This window comes from Panicum virgatum, chromosome 6N (genome assembly GCF_016808335.1).
Source record: "Panicum virgatum strain AP13 chromosome 6N, P.virgatum_v5, whole genome shotgun sequence".
NCBI classification, from domain to species: Eukaryota; Viridiplantae; Streptophyta; class Magnoliopsida; order Poales; family Poaceae; genus Panicum; species Panicum virgatum.
This window is the reverse complement of record NC_053150.1, coordinates 16310924-16328971: the sequence shown is the minus strand read 5'-3', so window position 1 is coordinate 16328971 and position 18048 is coordinate 16310924. Positions and strand designations below refer to the sequence as shown.

Sequence of the window (18048 nt, the reverse complement as noted above, 5' to 3'; positions counted from 1 at the left end):
ATTTCATATTATCACGACAATAATATTGTATGCAGGTCCTAGATTCTTCCTGTAATATTGATCATCCCTCTAATTTTTAAGTTCTCTACAACCAGCATAATTAATTAAACTCTAGGCATGAACCAGAAAGAATAGAAAATAAGCTATATCAAGTGAAAGCGAGATTAGGGAGGCAAAACTGAATTGATTGATAGGGAGTACAAGGTGTACAATATAGGCAAGGAAACCCTAGGGATGGTTTATAGAACAGCATCAATCAAGGGATCCTTGCCTAATCTATCATCAATACCATAAAACCCTATGGCGCAAACCACGGCAAAACAGGCCGGGGCGCCACAGCCGGCATGGGCCGGTCCTACAGGACCAATACTCCATTCTAGCACGCCCCCGCAGTCTGATCGTTAGCCACTGCACATGTTCAGACTGGACCGAAACTCCGTGAAGTCCAAAGAAGGGAGTCCTTTTGTGAAGATGTCGGCGTACTGGGAGGACGTCAGCACATGCATAACACGAACATCACCAACAACAACTCGTTCTCGGACAAAGTGGAGATCAATATCAATGTGTTTGGTGTGCTGATGCTGGACTCGGTTGGAAGACATGTAGATTGACTAATGTTGTCACAGTAGACCAACATGGCACGGCGCAGGGGAGCATGGAGCTCCTGTAGAAGCTGGCGCAACCATGATGCTTCGGCAACACCATTCGCCACTGCGCGATACTCGGCTTTGGCACTGAATCTGGACACGGTGGACTGGTGCTTGGAGGACCATGAGATGAGACTGTCACCAAGGAACACAGCATAGCCCGAGGTGGACTTGCGTGTATTAGGACAGCCGGCCCCATTGACGTCAGTGTAGACCGCAAGATCAGTGGAAGAAGACGGTCGTAGCATAACACCCAAATGAAGAGTGCCCTTGACGTAGCGGAGAATGCGCTTCAGAGCTTGAAGGTGTGGCTCCCGAGGATCATGCATATGAAGACAGACTTGCTGGACGGCGTAAGCAATGTCAGGCCGTGTGAAGGTCAAGTACTGGAGAGCGTCAGCAAGACTGCGAACCTCAGAAACATTAGCAACTGGAGCACCATCTGCAGCAGAAACCTTGGGATTCATGTCCACTGGAGTCGAACAAGGCTTGCAATTCGCCATGTGAGCACGATCCAGGATGTCAACCTTGTATTGCTGCTGGGAGAGAAATAAGCCATCACCGCGGTGCTGAACCTGCATACCAAGGAAGTAATGCAGCTCACCAAGATCCTTCATGGAGAACTCGTGCTGAAGAGTAGTGATAATCCGATCAAGGAGCCTAGTGGAGGAGGCGGTAAGGATGATATCATCAACGTAGAGCAGTAGATAGACGACATCAGAACCATGCTTGTAGACTAACAGTGACATATCTGACTTAGCTTTAGTGAATCCCACATATAGTAGATAAGTAGCAAATCGGCTGTACCAGGTGCGCGGGGCTTGCTTCAATCCATAGAGGGACTTGTTGAGCTGACAAACAAAGTCCGGATAAGCAAAGTCCTCGAAACCATGTTGACTGCATGGAGTAGACCGTCTCTGTCAAGGTGCCGTGCAGAAAAGAATTCTTCACATCGAGCTGGTGAATGGGCTAGAGACTAGAGAGAGTCAGGGAGAGCATAGTGCGGACAGTAGCAAGCTTGACGATGTGGCTGAACATCTCTAAGTAATCCACGTCCGGTCACTGAGTGAACCCATGAAGTACCCAATGGGCCTTGTCCAGAGACCCATCAGCATTGAACTTGTGCTTGAAGACCTTGTGGGTGACCACATTGGCCCGTGGGGGACGTGGCATGAGATCCCAGGTGTGGTTCTTCAAAAGGGCAGCATGTTCCTCTTCCATAGCCGCGTGCCAGTTGGGGTCGGCGAGCTCGCTACGGAAGGTCTTGGGCACTGGAGACAGCGGGGCGGCGATGAACTGAGACAGTACTTGGAAGCCGCTCTTCACACATGTTATGGCAACTGCACCTGCTGGCAGGGGCATGGACATGCTGGATGGCATCATGGCAAGGCGCTCCCGGTGGGACTACACCTGCTGGAAGAGCCGGTCAGGGCATGCAGAGGGCACCGTGACCGACTGGGGCGGCAGTGGAGCGCACACAGGCAACGAGGCAGCCAGTCGAGGCAATGAAGCGGCCAGCGCCGCGCGGGCGCCGGTGTCGGCCGAGGCAAAGAAGCCTTCGGTGCCGCGCCAAGCACCGGTGTCGACATCAATCGGGTTGGAAAACCTGGAGGAGGTCCACGAGTTGTGCGTGGCCATGCGGAGGAGGCAGGAGCCGCACGTGGCAGTGCGGGTGAGGATGCAGCCCCCGGGTCAACCAGGGGCGCGCCGGGCGAGGAGGAGCTGGCTGGGAGCGCATCAAGCGCTGTTGAACTAGCTGGAGAAGCATCGAGCGCAGCCACACGTGGTTGTTCGTGGTGTGGTGCATCAGAACCTGCAGGCAAAAGTTTGTGCATAGGGCTGATAGGCGCTGGCACATAGTCAGTAGTGTCCAGAAAATCAAAATCGGCCAGTGAGGGAGAGGAACCATGCTCGGCATAAGGAAACGAGGACTCATCGAAGATAATGTGTCAGGAGATGTTGACTCTACTAGAAGAGACATCAAGGCAGTGGTATCCTTTATGCTGAGCAGAGTAACCCGGGAAGACACAAAGGGCAGACCGAGGGGACAGCTTGTGAGGAGCAGTGACAGACATGTTAGGATAACACTTTCAACCAAAAACACGAAGATGGTCATAGGCAGGCGTAGTGCCGAAGAGGGCGGCATGCGGCGTGCTGGACGTGAGATGTTAAGGAGGTGGGTGGCTGTCTGCAGCACTTCAACCCAGAAGTAGGCCAGAAGGGAAGCCTGGAACAGAAGGGAGCGCACAACGTTGTTAGTGGAACGAATGATGCGCTCAGCTTTACCCTTCTGGAGGAAGTGTATGGGCATGACATGCGAAGGTGGACGCTGTGAGTGAGGAAGAACGTGCGGGAGCTAGAGTTATCAAACTCTTTTGCGTTGTCACACTGGACTACTTTCACGATGCTGTCGAACTGAGTAGACATATAGGCAAAGAAGTGAGCAATCGTCGAGAAAGCGTCATATTTAAGTTTCAAAGGAAACGTCCATAAGTAGTGTGAACAATCATCAAGAATTACTAATTAGTATTTAAAGCCCAAGACACTAAGAATAGGGAAAGTCCACAAATCACAATGTATGATATCAAAATTATTTGTACCTCTTGATGTTGACATGGGAAAAGGAAGATGCAAATGACGCCTTAGATGACAAGCATGGCATAGCGAGGAGCTAGTGTCGTGACGATAGGCAGCGAGCCCCGACAAATCAAGCTGGGAGAGCGCTTCTTGCCCAGGGTGACCAAGACGGCGATGCTAGAGGGTAGACTCAGTAGTGACGAAGAGGGAGTAGGCGGCCGGTAGACGGAGGGGGTACAACGGGCCGGAGCTATTGCAATTGACGATCAGTTTCCGAGATAGAAGGTCCTTCACAGAACAAACAGACGGGTCAAACTCAACCGAACAATTGTTATCGATGGTAAACTATTGAACGGAAATAAGATTCTTAATAAGTTGAGGTGAAACCAAAATATTTATTAAGTGGAGATTCGGAGTGAGATTAGCATTACCAGTGGATGTAACAAGTAGCAAGGAGCTGTTACCGACAACAATTGAAAAAGGAGTAGGATACCATGATGGAACAAATTGTTAAAGGGAACGGGAGGAGGGAGACAAGTGAGAGGTTGCACCTGAATCAAAGTACCACTCGTTGGTCTGTAGGGGCTGATTCAGCGTCATGGTGCTGAATGTCGATGCTAGGGATTGTTGGTCCCAGGACGGGAGACCAACCGGGGAAGGGAAGAAGCCAGGGGGCGATGCAGACCACTGTCCAGCAGGCTCCATGGGCGCACGGGGCATCGCCGGCTGCTGACGGTGCTGCTACACTAGCAGAGCCTGGTGGGGAGGGCGCGTAGGCAGGGGCGCTAGTAGAGGCCACAGACCGGCCCACATTTGGAAGGTGCCAGTCCACGGGTTGTAGAAGGACGGCCAGGAAATGCTGGAACGATTCTGGCCGCTGCTGGAGGAGACGCCAGGTTGGGCGCCTTGGCCCCAAAGCCCTGGCTGGTGCAGCCCTGACTGTCAGAGCCCTTGCCGCCGCCGCGGCTGCTGGGGCTCTTGGCCGGCGGGGCAGAGGTGGCGCCCTGCGTCGCGATGCCCCCAGAGCCCGACTCGCTGGTTGCTGAAGCAGGGGCCCGGGAGGAGGTGGTGGAGGCCGAAGGGCCGCCGCCTACATCGTCTGGTGCTCCATCGTCATCTCCTTGAGGAGGAGATCGGCCTTTGCGTCGACGAAGGAGGGGAAGGGACATCCCCGCCAAAGATGCATCCCAATGGTCTTGAACCGCTCGTTCAGGCCGCAGATGACGTTGAGGATGAGGGTGCGGTTGGTGATGATCTCGCCCAAGTTTGCAAGCATGTCCGCCATGCGCTTCATCTCCTTGCAGTACTCGGCGATCGACACATCGCCCTGAACAAAGTTGCGGAACTTCGCCTCGAGAAGTAGGGCGTGCGTCTCCTTGTTGAGGAATTGGCATTCCACGGCGAGCCTGGAGATGGAGTCTCGTGCAGAGATGGAGGCAACAAGACCGTCGATGATGGTGCCGAAGATCCATGACTTGACAACGCAGTCCATGCGCTACCAGTCAGGGAAGGAGGGTGCCGAGTCATCCTACAAGACGTGATCTTGCAGAGAATACTTTCCGACGGTGAGGAGAAACTGGGTGCGCCACCGGTTGTAGTTGCCGGTGGTGAGGTTGAGAACGACCGGGACGAGGGCCCGGATGTTCTGAACGGCCACCGCCTAGGCGTGGAGGTTTGCGAGCACGACAGCTTCGTGGAGGAGGAGCGTCTGATGGGCGGAGAGGGCGGCGTCCTCATCGGAGAAGCCATCGTCGGTGTTGGGGTCGCCGGCATCAAGGGGGCGGGCTCTCCCTCTTGAATATTTATCACTCCCTCTTTTATTTCCTCTCCTCTCGGCTGTCTTGGTGGATTCACCTCCCCAACAGCCATCCCCTCCTACCACCTTATCCTCTTCCCTCTTGTCCACCTCTCCCTCTCTTTTCTTCCTCTAGATAGGGGATGGTATTGAAGAATAATGGCCCCTGCAAGGCACGGCCGCCTGGAGCGGCGGGCCCGGGGTGGCACGACGCTGCGTGGCACGGCCGGCGGTAGTGGCAGGCTAAGGGCGGCGCGGCGCTTCCGGCCGGAGCAGTGGGCTAGAGAGCAGCAGCGGCTAGCCGTGGAGCTGCAGGGCTACGGGCGGTGCTGCTGGGCGGAACGGGCCTGGCGAGCGGCAGTGCTGAGATGCGGCGGTGACGATTCAGGACGGCAGCGAGCAGCGGCCACTCGACTGAGCGCAAGTTGGTGTGGCGTATGTGATGTGTTTTGTTTCATTGAAGATCTGGTTTTTTATTCTTTTTTCAAGTCAAAGGAGGAGTAGCACTAGCTATAAAGTTTGAGTTTGAGTTTGAGTTTGAGTGAAAAAAGAGACGCACATGTATTTTCTTAATGATGAATGTGGCAATACTTGTATGATTTCTTTGTTTTCGGTTGAGTTCCGTGGAATTGCCATGGTGGCGAGGACAAACAGGAGAGGAAATTGGGAGCGACGGCAAGGTGGCTAGGCGGTGGCAAGCCACGGCGTGGGGTTTTAGTTTTTTTTTTATTTTTTGGTAGTGTTTGGTCGTAACCAACCGGGATCAAAAGTTATTTTTAGTTCCGGTTGGTCAACCCGGAACTAAAAGGTGGAGGCTTTTGTCCTGCATTCACGATCTCAATTAGATAATCGGGACAACAAAAGTTTTGCAACCGGTACAAATTAACGTTTGTGTAGCAGTTGGCGGCGGCGGCGAAGGGGAGGGCACCAGGCCACCAGGGTACCAGAGTCTTTTCAGCTTGGGTCACCATCCAGCGACACGGGCCAAATATCGCTGACAGGTGGGCCCACAAATCGTCAAAGCATGACCACATTGTCTCGCATGTTGACCAGGACACTCAGGCACAATGGACCGAGGTGCCATACTACTCGCAAATCATGTCGAGCCCAAACCAGACGCAAGAGAACATCAAGCACAGGGCGGAATCGAACTCTTCTCTGGGTGTGCTACGGCTACGCCTATCCTTGTCCTACATGTTCTGTCGTCACATGTGCCGCCGTCTCGCATCGCATCGAGCATAGCAGGGGCACATCCTTTCTCTAGATCTCTCTCCATCGCCGCCTCCACGGCCCCGGGTTACGCCCAGGCCGGCCACCGGTGAAGCCTTGGTTTTCATCAAGCCACCGTCCATGGAGCCTGTGACGGTGACAAGGACTTTCGAGGTCCTTGGGTACGTCAGAGGTCAGACCGAACGACATCCTCTACGCGGAGCCCATCATGCGCCGGTCCGCGCCCTTCGCCGCCGGCGGCTACACCTGGTCCATCCTGTACTACCACTACAGCGCCTACGACGCCAACAGCGTGGACCTCTGCCTGCAGCTCGAGACCAGGGGCGTCACGGTCACGGCGTCCATCAGCTTCAGCCTCCTCGACCCGACGGCCGCCATGCCGCCGTGGAAGCGGACCACCAAGGCAACGCCGGTGGAGTTTACTAACCCCGCCGACAGCAAGGACTACGCGAAGCTGACCCAGTGGGTACCCAAGAGTAAGCTGAACGCGCCTCCGGGGACAGGCTACCTCACGCGAGGTGGCCTTCTGTTACAATGCACCATCACCGTCTTCGCAAAGGCTCCGGTGGCGGCGGCGGAGATGCCCACGGCCTCCAAACCCAAAGGTCCCGGCCTCCGACCTGATGGACAATCTTGGCAAGATATACGCGACCAAGGATGGATCCGATGTCACCTACTCCGTTGAGGGGGAGCTTTTCCGTGCCCACAAGATCATACTCGCCATGCGGTCACCGGTCTTCTACGCCGAGCTCATCCATGTCCAGGACATGAAGCACGATGTTTTCGAGGCCCTTCTGCGCTACATGTACACCGACTCTTGGCCTACCTCCGGAGACGACCTGGCTGCTGCTGATGGAGATGATGCAAACGAAATGCTCTGCGGCCTACTCATGGCTGCGGACCGGTATGGCGTGGAGAGGCTGAGGCTCTTGTGCGAGCACAGACTCTGCAAGGTGCTCAATGCGTGTAACGTGGCGGATTTGCTGGCCTTCGCAGATGATCAGCACTGCAGCACCCTCAAAGATGCTTGTATCGAGTTTATGGTGGATTCGGAGAAGATGAAGGAAGTGGTGGCAAGTCAAGGCTACCAGCAACTTCGCAGCAAACGCCCTTTGATTTTGGTGGAGGTGTTGGAGAAGTCAAGTAAGTTTCGCAAAGTGTAGAGAGAGCATCTCTCAAGAGTGATCAATGAATTATGTGTCTGAAAGGTTGAATATATAATTAAGTACAGTATTGACTTCAAAGCTAGTTCATTTACTCTTTTTGATTATTTCCGTTGTAAAGATAATTTTGATGAAACTTTATATGATAATGTAATTATTTTCTTTTGAAAGGTTGAACAAGCACAGTGTAGATTTCGAAATCCTTGTCCTTCTAAGGCTAACGAGTAAAGAATAAAGCTTGGCATAGTATTTTCTACTACCCTACATATATAGCTCAGGAGGTTCCTTCTTTCAGATTTTGAATAGAGACCTACACTGGAATACATGAGCATTTGTGCCCTGATCTAGCCCAATTTACTACTACAACTCTACAAGGGTCTTAGGTAATTATTGGTCAGCAGGCCTGGCAAACCCATGGAGATTTTTCATATATTGTAAAATGATAACGTACAGCCCAGGCCTGGAATATCCTCTGATGGGCAAGCCTGGGCAGCCAATTTTGGTTTGACAAGAATTGTGTTTTTTGTTGGCCCATATATATGAATATGATTTTACCAATGGGGCCTACGCATGTTTTGCAACCCTGAATTCAGTTTCAATGACTTCAACTTACTTCAGATATATCTGGCAATGTTGAGATGATCCACTCACGGGCATGAAGACCACTTGAAAACACATGCATGTCTGGAATGTCTAAATGTGTACAAATTGAACATATATGCAGAGTGTTTTATTTTGTTGCATTGCCGTGGAAACGGTAACAGATAGATGCAAACTTGCTTCGACGTTAACGCGTGAATGACTTGAACTGAAGATAACATGATGTAATCAGTCTAAGCCCAAGTTACCATTATCAGTGATAGTACAGTTACTCATGCAGGTGCAAATATCCTATGTGCTTTTGCACCGAAGTCTCAGAATTATCTGAAAACAAAATTAATCATGTACTACTCATGTTTATAACTGAATGTGGAATGGCAAGATGGGTATTCTGATTTATTCTCTTTCTGAAATCTGAAGCATTCAACCTTGTTGCTTCAGAGTTCAGACTTTCTGTGCGTCCGATGCATAACAAGCTCTGCTTCTTTTGTGCACCAAAGCTGTCATTTCACCAAAGCTATGCTTCTTAGATCATATTTGACTGAAGGTGACGTAACAATCAGAACAACAAGCATTATATTGAATCCCAGGAAACAATCACAACAACAAGACCGGGTAAAAATCAGACCAAACATTTCAGCATTGAGCATGCCAATGGTATGCATGCTTTCTGAATACAATTATATTGAAGCCCAGGTAACAATCAGACCAAACATTCCAGCACTGTCAAAGAAGCACTGAAAATATAGGAATAATCCATGAGCCTAATCAGCTTACAGCCTTACACAACGAAATCAGAGTCCAACTAGACCAGAGATCGATCAATTGGTAGTCGAAGCATGGCAGTACGGGCACATGCGGCGGGCCATCGAGCAGGGCCTGCACAGGCAGCTGTGCTCGCACGGCCGGAGCACCACGGTCGCCGGGCTGAGCCGGCAGAGCAGGCACACCGGGGTCACCTCCTCATCCAGGCCAGCGCGGCGTCGCTCACTGAGGGGCGCCAACAGGACGAGCGCCACAGCAGCCTGCGATGTGAGAGCCCACTCCTTCGCCTGCCGGAGCTCCTCGCGGAGGCTCGCGTGTTTCTCCTGGGAAGCCGCGAGCTGGCTTCGCAGTTCCACGTTCTCGCAGGTCACATCCACCAGCTTGTTCCAGCCCTGATGGAAGTCCTCGTCCTGCATAGATGCCATTGCCATCAATCATCAGGCCAAGAAGAAGATCCCAAATAGCTTGATCTGCAATGGCGACGGGAGGGTAGCAAAATTACTCACAGGCACCAAGTAGTATCTGGTCTGCGGCTGCTGTGGGATGCTGATGCCGCTCTCGCCGCCATTGCCATGCCCCAGCACCAGTTGCTCTGCTTGCGGCGGCGCCACCTCCTCACTAACGTCGCTCACGCCGTGCGTGGCTGCGAGAAACCGGGCGATCCGTGACACGGTCATTCCCTGCAGATGAAGTTGAAATCGAGAAGAGCAGGCATTTCTTGGGCACCCACGCACCTTGGTTCTTGTTCTGCAGAGGGATCGAGTCCTGACGAACCGGCCAAGTCCCGAGGCCGTCGACGCCGCCGTTGCTGCGGCCCGGAACCTGGTGGTCCGGTTCCTCTTCTTGCGGCGGCACCACCGCGTCCCGCATGGCGTTCTCGCCGTCTGGAAGAAACCGTTCATGAGAGAACACACATCGCCTCATGAGAAGAAGATGTAACCAAGAAACGCAGTCGAGAACAAAAGCGAGGCGGACAGAGTTTTCTTGGGCACCGCCGGCCCACCCACACCAACCCACCTCGAGCGTCGTCGTCGTCGTCATAGGGCGCCGCCCTCCTCCTCTCCGCCGACGCTGGGGACGGGCCGGCCGCTGGCATCTTGCCCTCCATCTCGGTGGACCGCAGCCGGGGAGCACGTGGCACCAGGCAGACAATTGATCGAATACCTCGTCGGCGCAACGCCGCAACCAAGAACCGAACCCGGACGATCGAGCAGGAAGTCAGGCTCAGGCAGGGAGGAGGCCCTGATGCCTTGCTGCCTACGAGGAAGCAAAAACGGGACAGGGGTGGGGGGGGGGGGGGTGGACTAGCACCATTATATAGAAATAGAACCGGCCCTGGGCTTGCGCTGCGGCGAGGTATTTGGCGGAGGGATGACGACCAAAACCAAGAAATTTTAACTCTTCTCGGGTCCAACAATGAGCCAGTTGTCCAACGGAATACGTTAACACTGGTGTCATAGTGTGCCGTACGTAAACATGCATACTGACACCGGGGTCACCTCCTCATCCAGTACACCTAACCAGAAATAGGGAAGGGGAAGAATGAGAGAGAATGGGAAAGCACGGGACGACTGCCCCCCGCTTCTCTTACGTACCACCGAACCTCCACCGAAAGACAGTTTTGCCCCTACACTCTAATTATGCCTATTACACGCTCAGGGGCATTTTCATCCAACTTTTTACTGGGGCACCAGACGGACACGCCGCCTTCACGACTTCACATCGTCTCGACGCAAGCTTTGCGATGACGCCATGTGCCCTCTGTAACTGCCATCCGGCCGCACCGAATGCATCTCTTGGTTTTGAGGCCCAAACCTGTAAACCTGTCTCCGCACGGTTTTGAGGCCTAAACCAGTAAACCTACCACCTCTGATGTCGACGCTTGTCCGACCTCCCACCAAGTGCCACGATGCCTTCAAGATCTTTCGCGCTCCCGACGCACGGGCAGCCTACTTAAACTTGCCATCGCCTTCTTCCTTGACTTGGCGAGAAGGACGTGGACCGCCCGTGACTCCACCTGGATTCCTCGAATCCCTCAGTCTAAGCCTACTCGCGTTCACCCGTCACCGCCCTTGGTCCATTGACATGATCCTTTCGCTTGACTTTCACCACATGCAGTCAACTGCCACTTCGCATCATACGCCTGTACATCACGAGCCAAGAGATACATCAAATATACACAACGTTGTCAATCACTCCTCATCCAAAGGTGACCACCATTGGTCCTCACCAAGAAACAAAGCAGAGTATCTTGTCTCATGCACCAAGTTTAGAAAATGGAGGTAGTATAAAGTAGATAAAATATTTTTTTAGATAGCTTCTTATAAAAAAGTCCATTTCCTCTTCTACGCGTGCTGCATGCGCAGGCATAGAGTTGCTAGACAGTACATGTACTAGTGATTTGTGCGCGCCTATGCGCGTGTTGCCTTTCCTTAGTAGGGACATAACCTTTAGTTAGCGTCCTGGATTTCTTAGATAATGTCTACTGAACAGAATTTTTCGGTTGAGCAAATAATGCATATACACTCATATGAAATGGCTGCTCAATAGCATAGTCGTTATTGTTATTTTATCTATAACATAACGGTATAACTCAATACCCCATTTGTTATGTTGCCACTGTTCTTTGTACGAATTTGTTGATGCCGCCTTCATCTGCCAGGTTCACAACCACAAAAGCTGTCATCTCTTGGCTTTCTTGGTTCTGCATCTATCTCTCTGTGAAATTAGAAATATAATGATTATGAACTAAAGGTATCAGCACAAATTAATGTGCATATGACCAAAATCTATGAAATTTAACCGAAGATTACAATTATATCCTTTTTGGATTATATGAATGTTGGGACGGTGATATGCATTAATCCAAACCTTGTAGCTCCCTCTAATTGTGCATATTAGTGTGACACCATAACACATTGAGGCAAACACTCTATTTGATTACTCCTAAAAACATTGTCACACGGTTATTGGTAGAACGGAGGGCCTTTTTAGATTGACCAGTTTTATTCTTGTGCCCTTTTTCGATTCTCTCCCATGGAAAGTACCCACTTTGTGATTTGCAAATGTAATTATTTAAATTTAAAATAGCATCCAAAGTTTTATTCTTGTCTATTCAATTTAATCATTTATACCACTGAATTAGATCAGGAAAGCAAGATACTTGCAACAATTATTGTGCAGGCAGGCAGCTGCGTGCGTAGCCGGCCGCATGCGGGGCCACCGCAAGGGCCGCATGCTCTAGGCTGCCGCCAGCCAGACGATCGGCATCGTAGGGCCAACGATTTTTTTTGGGCGACGTGGCCGGGCTGCCCCGAGCCTCCCCGCCCCGTTTGTTACTTTAGAAGCCAGACCAAATTAGATAAGGATAGCACATGTGCTGCTGGGCCGCGGACGCGCAGAGGTGGGCTGACACGCGGTCGCACGCTAGGGCCGAAGTACGACGTCGGTTAGTTTTTTCCTAGTTATTTCTTTCAATCAAACCATACAATGGGCTGTAGTCCGCTCCGCGGCAATTAGGCCCAATAAAGCTAGGATAAGGAGTCACGCACTCGTTCAAGGTCGTCGGCGGCGTCCTGCACAGGGGCTTCGGCGTCGGCAACTTCGTCCGGTCCGCCCCCTTCGCCGCCGGCGGCCACCAGTGGTACATCCGGTACTACCCCGACGGATACACCCAGGACACCATGGACTACGTCTCCGTCTTCCTCGAGATCATGAGCAAAAGCAACGAGGCGAGCGTACACTTCAACTTCAGGCAGGTCCACCAGGACACCGGCCGGTCAGTGTCCGTGTCCTCACTACACAAGGTGTTCAATGAGAACACCTACTGGGGCCTCCCAAAGTTCAGGAAGAAGAGCGATCTCGTTGCCCAGGGTTACCTCAAGGACGACTGCCTCGAGATCGAGTGCGACCTCACCGTGATCAAAGTGGGAGAGATCGACGTGACGCCGCTGCTGCAGAATGTCGGGGACCTGCTGGAGTCGAAGGTGGGCGTGGACGTCACGTTCAAGGTCAAGGAAGAGGCTTTCCACGCCCACAGGATCGTGCTCGCGGCGAGGTCGCCGGTGTTGAAGGCGGAGCTCTACGGGCCCTTGAGTGACAAGGGGAAGCGGAGCATAGTGGTCGAGGACATGGCGCCTCGTGTTTTCAACACGCTGCTGCACTTCGTCTACAAGGATTGCCTGCCCGCCATGGACGACCTCGATGGCAGCGAGTATGAAGAGATGGGGAAGCATCTTCTTGTGGCTGCTGATAGGTATGGCATGGAGAGGATGAAGCTCGTGTGCGAGAGCATCCTTTGCAACAGGCTTTCTGTCGAGACAGTGGCCGCCACTCTAGTTCTTGCCGATCAGCATCACTGCGCCAAGCTCAAAGATGCTTGCATTCGATTCATCGACTCCTCGAATAGAATGGATGATGTGGCAGCAAGTCAAGGCTACGAGAGCCTCAAAAGAGCATGTCCTGTTCTTACTGCAGAACTGTGGGAGAAATCGGCAAAATCTCGCAAGCTGTAGTTTTTGCTTCAGTCGTTCAAGGTTAGCATTCAAATGTTAGTGCTGTTAAATTCTCATCAGATTAGTCTTTTAATTTGGATGGTATTACATTTGTGCAAAAGTTAGGCTGACGGCCACATCATTTATGGATCTTTGGTGCCTCACTACTGTCGTCTCTACAGTATTTCTAACTTTTGTACGGCAACCAGATAATCTTCTTATGTCCTTGTTGCGGTATTATTGGTACAGCAGACGACATATGGTAATTTGTCTTTATGTTATTTGTTAGCAGCGGGACGACTTGAACTATATAGAAACATTGGGCGATAAGGGGATTTGTCGAATTCTTTCTTACGGAGATGTTGTAAGATGAGATACTCTTCTTCGGTTGATTAGTTTGATTTATGTGTCCCTAGAGGTTCACTAGGTTTCTTAAAACTTCCATGATGGGGAAAGCTGACTGATCACTAAGATTGGCCAAGGCATTTTAGGTTGCTTGCATGAAGTTTTTTCACAATAACAAGATTTTGTTTGCACCTTTTTATAACAGTAATACATTTCCACTATTTTCAGTAGATTTTATTTGCACAATATTTTTCACAAGGTGTATACACCATATATTTGGTGCCACATATATTCCTTGTGCACATGGAGCCGAGGCAACTAAACTTTGTATCTGTAGGACTCAGTTCTGGGGAAACTGATCTTTTGGAGCAAAGTCTGCAGTTTTCAAAACCACTGGATCCTTCACTGTTGTATTTCCATTTGGTAATATCTTTACCATTATAACCTTCCCAACTAAGATTTGTAAAAGTCATTAGCATCGTCAGTAAAGTCTAGGATTCATCCAAAACAGCAAATTTCAGCACAGAGTCACACAGCTCTGTACTCTGTAGTCCTTTCGGCCGAGCAAATTCACCTTAAGTCTGCTTCTGCAAACGGAAAAATTCAGCAACCAACAATTGTAGGCCTAGTCCAAACTTAGCCAGAGCAACCTGAACAGAAAACATTAATGTCCACCGCCACTCTACAGTCTACACCTCTTGACAGCCTGGATAGTCCAATTAATCCATTTGTCATCAAAACCTTTACCTCTCAGCACCTCTTCTAAGAAAGTCCAGCTGACTTTGTCATATGCTTTCACAAAATCCAACTTTAAAATCATCCCACTCTGTTTTCTCATTCTCAAGTCTCAACTCGTGTAACACTTTTTGAAGAATGGCCACCCCATGTAAAATACATCTCCCCCGGCAGCCCCATCTGAATGGCCCGTCTCCAACTCCTCCCCTCCCATCTCCTCTGCTAGAAGCACCGACGGCAAGGGCCCGGCTAGGCGCGGAGGCTAGATGGGCGTGGTGGGATGATCGTTAGTTTTGATCTAAGTACTTGAGCCCTCGGGTCAGCCTGTGGGCCGTCGCACCAGGTGTCGTGCGGGCATGGGGCAAAATTTTTGGCCTAGCCCGAACCCATCCCGACCTGACATATGGTCAGGTCCAGAAGTGATATGCCAATGGTCCAGACAATTGTGTATGAATCTGTTAGGCCATCTATCTTCTACCCATTGTTTAAATCCATCTTGACTTATTCAGCTTGGGTCAAACCTGAAATATCTAACAACATCTTTCCTTTCTTCTCCCGTATTCACAATGAGGGGGTTGTGGTCTGAGCCTATCCTTGTAGGAGCATGTACAGTAACCAAACTAAACTTATCTTCCCACCCATTATTTACAAAAACTCTATCTAAAACACTGGTATCTTCCGTTTGTTGGACCAAGTATATCTACTGCCACTCCTATGTAGTTCTCTCAACTCAGTAGTGTCTATCATGTCATTGAAAGCATCCATAAACCTAAAATCGAATTTTCTATGGATTTATCTGATAATCTCCTAACCAAGTTAAAGTCTCCTCCCACTATCAGTGGGTCACCACAATTCTGTAGTTTTAATTTAAGTTCAGCCAAGAACTACAACTTCCTGTCATCTTGGACTGGCCCATAAACATTGAGCAAAGCCCAAACAAATTTGTCTTTAAGGCTCAATACGGTCACTCTAGGGAAAAATTCACCTTGGTCTAACCCCTAGAATTGCAACAACCCCTTTGGATGTGCCCATCAGTAAACCACCCGAATGCCCTCTTGGTGGGACCCAGTGCCATTGAAAGTCCATCCCTCTACTAAAACGGCCCAACTCTCTTCTGATGAAAGAATCTTTTATGCTCTCGTGTAGACATATGACGTCAAACTTATATTGTTGGCACAAGTCCACCTACTATTTTCTTCTGGATCCACCACCTAGACCCCTAATGTTCCGGAGCAAGAATTTCATTATTTAGTTGTTTTCTTGGATGCCCTCCCCTTCTTCTTGGAGGGCACCTTTGTCTGCACTTTTATCACCACCCTCTACTACTTTCTTCCTCATCTCCTCAAGCACCACATTGGGAAGCTTCTCCCCTTCATCTACCACAACCTCATCTTTCTTTAGATCCTTTTCTCTGTGAGCACCATCATATAAAGCCTTTTGAGCTATCTCTTTGTCTCTCATCAGAGAAAGGTTATTATTAATTTCAGGTTGATTTTTTCCTAGGTTGACACCCCTATTTTTTTGCAATGGAATATAGAAAAGATTTGTTTTCATAGTAGCCTGCAGAGAGGAATTTTGATTACCTGGAGCTTCAAGATTCTTCCTAGTAGCCTGCTTATTCACCGGCTCTGAGATGTGGCTGTTGACGATCACTACGGACCATTTTTGAGCATGATGCAAATAAATGGATGAACATGCATTTCTTACACGCATGATGCAAATTAATGACCGAGTTCCACATGTCCTTGTAGAAACTTATGAGTGCATGTTTTTGGCTAAAAATGATGTGCAATCTCACCCTTCAATCCAAGGAGCAAAACCCCATTCAATCACATGCTGCCACGCAAGCATCACATGGATTGGAGGGTCCACCAGTGAAGTGAACCGATCTATCTCAAACTGAGCACCAACTAGAAGCATCAAAGCCCACTTACCAGTGACCCAGCCAAAGGGGATGTCGGTTGGGACCAAGGTCTTGTTGACCGACCTCCCTAGTCGGCTGAGCCGACCTTGGCTCCTCTCATCTCTAGCCATCAAGTGTCACTCTTCCATTGATGACTATGTCGGTTTGGGGTGCTTCCACTCAATTCCCGGGTGAGAACATGATGGCTCCCCTCTATAAATATGAGGGGAGAGGCTCCAAATGAGACACACCAAGATGTAGTCCTCTCATCACTTGTAAAGGTTTAGAAGCTAGTAGAGTTCAGATGTTGAGTAGTTCTTCAATGTCTTAGGGTCTTCATGAAGAGTTGGTATGGTTTTGTATCTTCTCTTTTATGTAATATCTTAGCATAGGATGATTTATTGATGAATTCCACATATATTGGTCTGAAAATATGCGCGGGTGAATTTGGGCCAAAAGAACGTAAGAAACTACCAAGAATAATCCAAGGCATAAATTCCCAGACAATGACAAGAAAGCAAAGGATCAAAGGGCCCAGTTGGCAGCCTTACATGAGAAGGAAACAAAGCCCATGAGCATGAAACACATCATTAATCCGTGGCAACACCTTCTCGACCAATCTGGTGCGAGCACGAGAATCCATGGGCCTAGAAGAGCTAGCATACCGACATAGAACAGCCGGGGCACAGGCAACTAACATGAGGGCCCATTGGATAGTCACCAGACCAAATGGGAGGTCGGTTAGTGACCAAACTCGGTCGGCCAACCTAGCATTGGCGCCACCACCTTTCCTCTTCCACGTGGCATCCCTCCATTGGTGTACAAAGGCACTTTGAGGTGCTGGAGCTCCAACTCGCGGTAGAGCATGCCATGGCCCTGTCGTATAAATATGAGGGGAGGGGGTGAGAATTGGGTTCACCATCTCTTCTCACATTGAGCTTGAGAGCTCTCCTTAGGAGCTTAGGCTGCCTAGGAGTGTAGAAAATAGGGAGAGAGTAAGAGGAAGTCGGGGAAGTGCCGGATTTGTCGGAACTCTTCTCCAGTTTGTACCTCGACGGATGTTTATCAATTATAGTAAGTGTTTGTGACTTCTTTTGTGCTTTAGTTATTTAAGTTAAACTTAGTTCTAGTCTTTAGTTGTTTATGGGATGATTGTTCACTAATATATAGTGGGTTACTCTAGTCTAAGACTCTTGATATAGACGGATGTTCTTGGCCGAGGCTAGAGTTAGTAAAAGACGGTGTAGACATGGTGTCTAGACAAGACTTTACCCATGGTGACAGCCCTGTTTACTCAGCGTAATTCTCCCCGTTCAGGTATATTGTAGTAGCCGTATTACCAGAGCTTTGTGGTCTTATCCAAAGGATGTTGGTAGCCCGAAGTAAATAGCTGAACTAGTTCTATCTTATCTAAATTTCTCAACCTTAAGAAATCCTCTATACCCTTATTCATATCCGGTGGCGTGTCCATGGATGAACCTAAACCTCAGATAATATACTTACGTTCCTCAGTGGATATGATATCCTAGAATACTCCTAGGTGAAAGCTATAGAGGTATCTGTGCGCTTGCGGATTCTTTCGTGACACTCTAAAATACCAAACAACAGTGCTTTCTCATGCTACCCCAAACCAAGATGTAAGTGATTGCTGTTGTTCTTATCTCCATGTGCTCCATTTGCTCTAATTCTTGCTCCAAGTTCATAAGAAAATGAAAAAATATGTCTCTCATTTTTTCATCTCAATTGCATTTCGTGTTTCCTTCCAATTTCGCTGCAAGAACGTGTTTGTGGTGGT

General features: G+C 49.8%; 3 protein-coding genes across 3 annotated transcripts; 2 read left to right on the top strand and 1 right to left on the bottom strand.

Annotated features, from left to right (window-relative positions):
• The first annotated feature begins 6457 nt into the window (after nucleotides 1–6457).
• On the top strand, nucleotides 6458–7412 carry LOC120677968 (BTB/POZ and MATH domain-containing protein 2-like). Its single transcript, XM_039959145.1, has 2 exons — nucleotides 6458–6711; nucleotides 6809–7412. The coding sequence occupies exons 1-2, from the start codon at nucleotides 6458–6460 to the stop codon at nucleotides 7410–7412; spliced, it is 858 nt and encodes a 285-aa protein (XP_039815079.1).
• Nucleotides 7413–8618: 1206 nt separating this feature from the next.
• On the bottom strand, nucleotides 8619–10299 carry LOC120679928. Its single transcript, XM_039961586.1, has 4 exons — nucleotides 9795–10299; nucleotides 9512–9661; nucleotides 9284–9420; nucleotides 8619–9187 (listed from the first exon to the last, which is right to left on the bottom strand). Exons 1-4 carry the CDS (start codon nucleotides 9883–9885, stop codon nucleotides 8834–8836), a joined length of 732 nt encoding a protein of 243 aa, XP_039817520.1. The 5' UTR covers nucleotides 9886–10299; the 3' UTR covers nucleotides 8619–8833.
• Nucleotides 10300–12151: 1852 nt separating this feature from the next.
• LOC120677967 (BTB/POZ and MATH domain-containing protein 1-like) lies at nucleotides 12152–13291 on the top strand. The gene is made up of 2 exons (XM_039959144.1): nucleotides 12152–12214; nucleotides 12338–13291. Exons 1-2 carry the CDS (start codon nucleotides 12152–12154, stop codon nucleotides 13289–13291), a joined length of 1017 nt encoding a protein of 338 aa, XP_039815078.1.
• Nucleotides 13292–18048: the final 4757 nt, after the last annotated feature.

What these genes read in the sequence shown, in the direction of transcription:
- LOC120677968 (XM_039959145.1), top strand. Translation starts at nt 6,458, where the DNA reads ATGCGCCGGTCCGCGCCCTTCGCCGCCGGCGGCTACACCTGGTCCATC. An exon ending in GACTACGCGAAGCTGACCCA is followed by an intron (nt 6,712 to 6,808) that starts GTGGGTACCCAA and finishes GTCTTCGCAAAG; the next exon opens with GCTCCGGTGGCGGCGGCGGA.
- LOC120677967 (XM_039959144.1), top strand. Translation starts at nt 12,152, where the DNA reads ATGTGCTGCTGGGCCGCGGACGCGCAGAGGTGGGCTGACACGCGGTCG. An exon ending in GGTCGCACGCTAGGGCCGAA is followed by an intron (nt 12,215 to 12,337) that starts GTACGACGTCGG and finishes CACTCGTTCAAG; the next exon opens with GTCGTCGGCGGCGTCCTGCA.
- LOC120679928 (XM_039961586.1), bottom strand. Translation starts at nt 9,885, where the DNA reads ATGGAGGGCAAGATGCCAGCGGCCGGCCCGTCCCCAGCGTCGGCGGAG. An exon ending in CGACGACGACGACGCTCGAG is followed by an intron (nt 9,662 to 9,794) that starts GTGGGTTGGTGT and finishes GGTTTCTTCCAG; the next exon opens with ACGGCGAGAACGCCATGCGG. An exon ending in TCTGCAGAACAAGAACCAAG is followed by an intron (nt 9,421 to 9,511) that starts GTGCGTGGGTGC and finishes GGTTTCTCGCAG; the next exon opens with CCACGCACGGCGTGAGCGAC.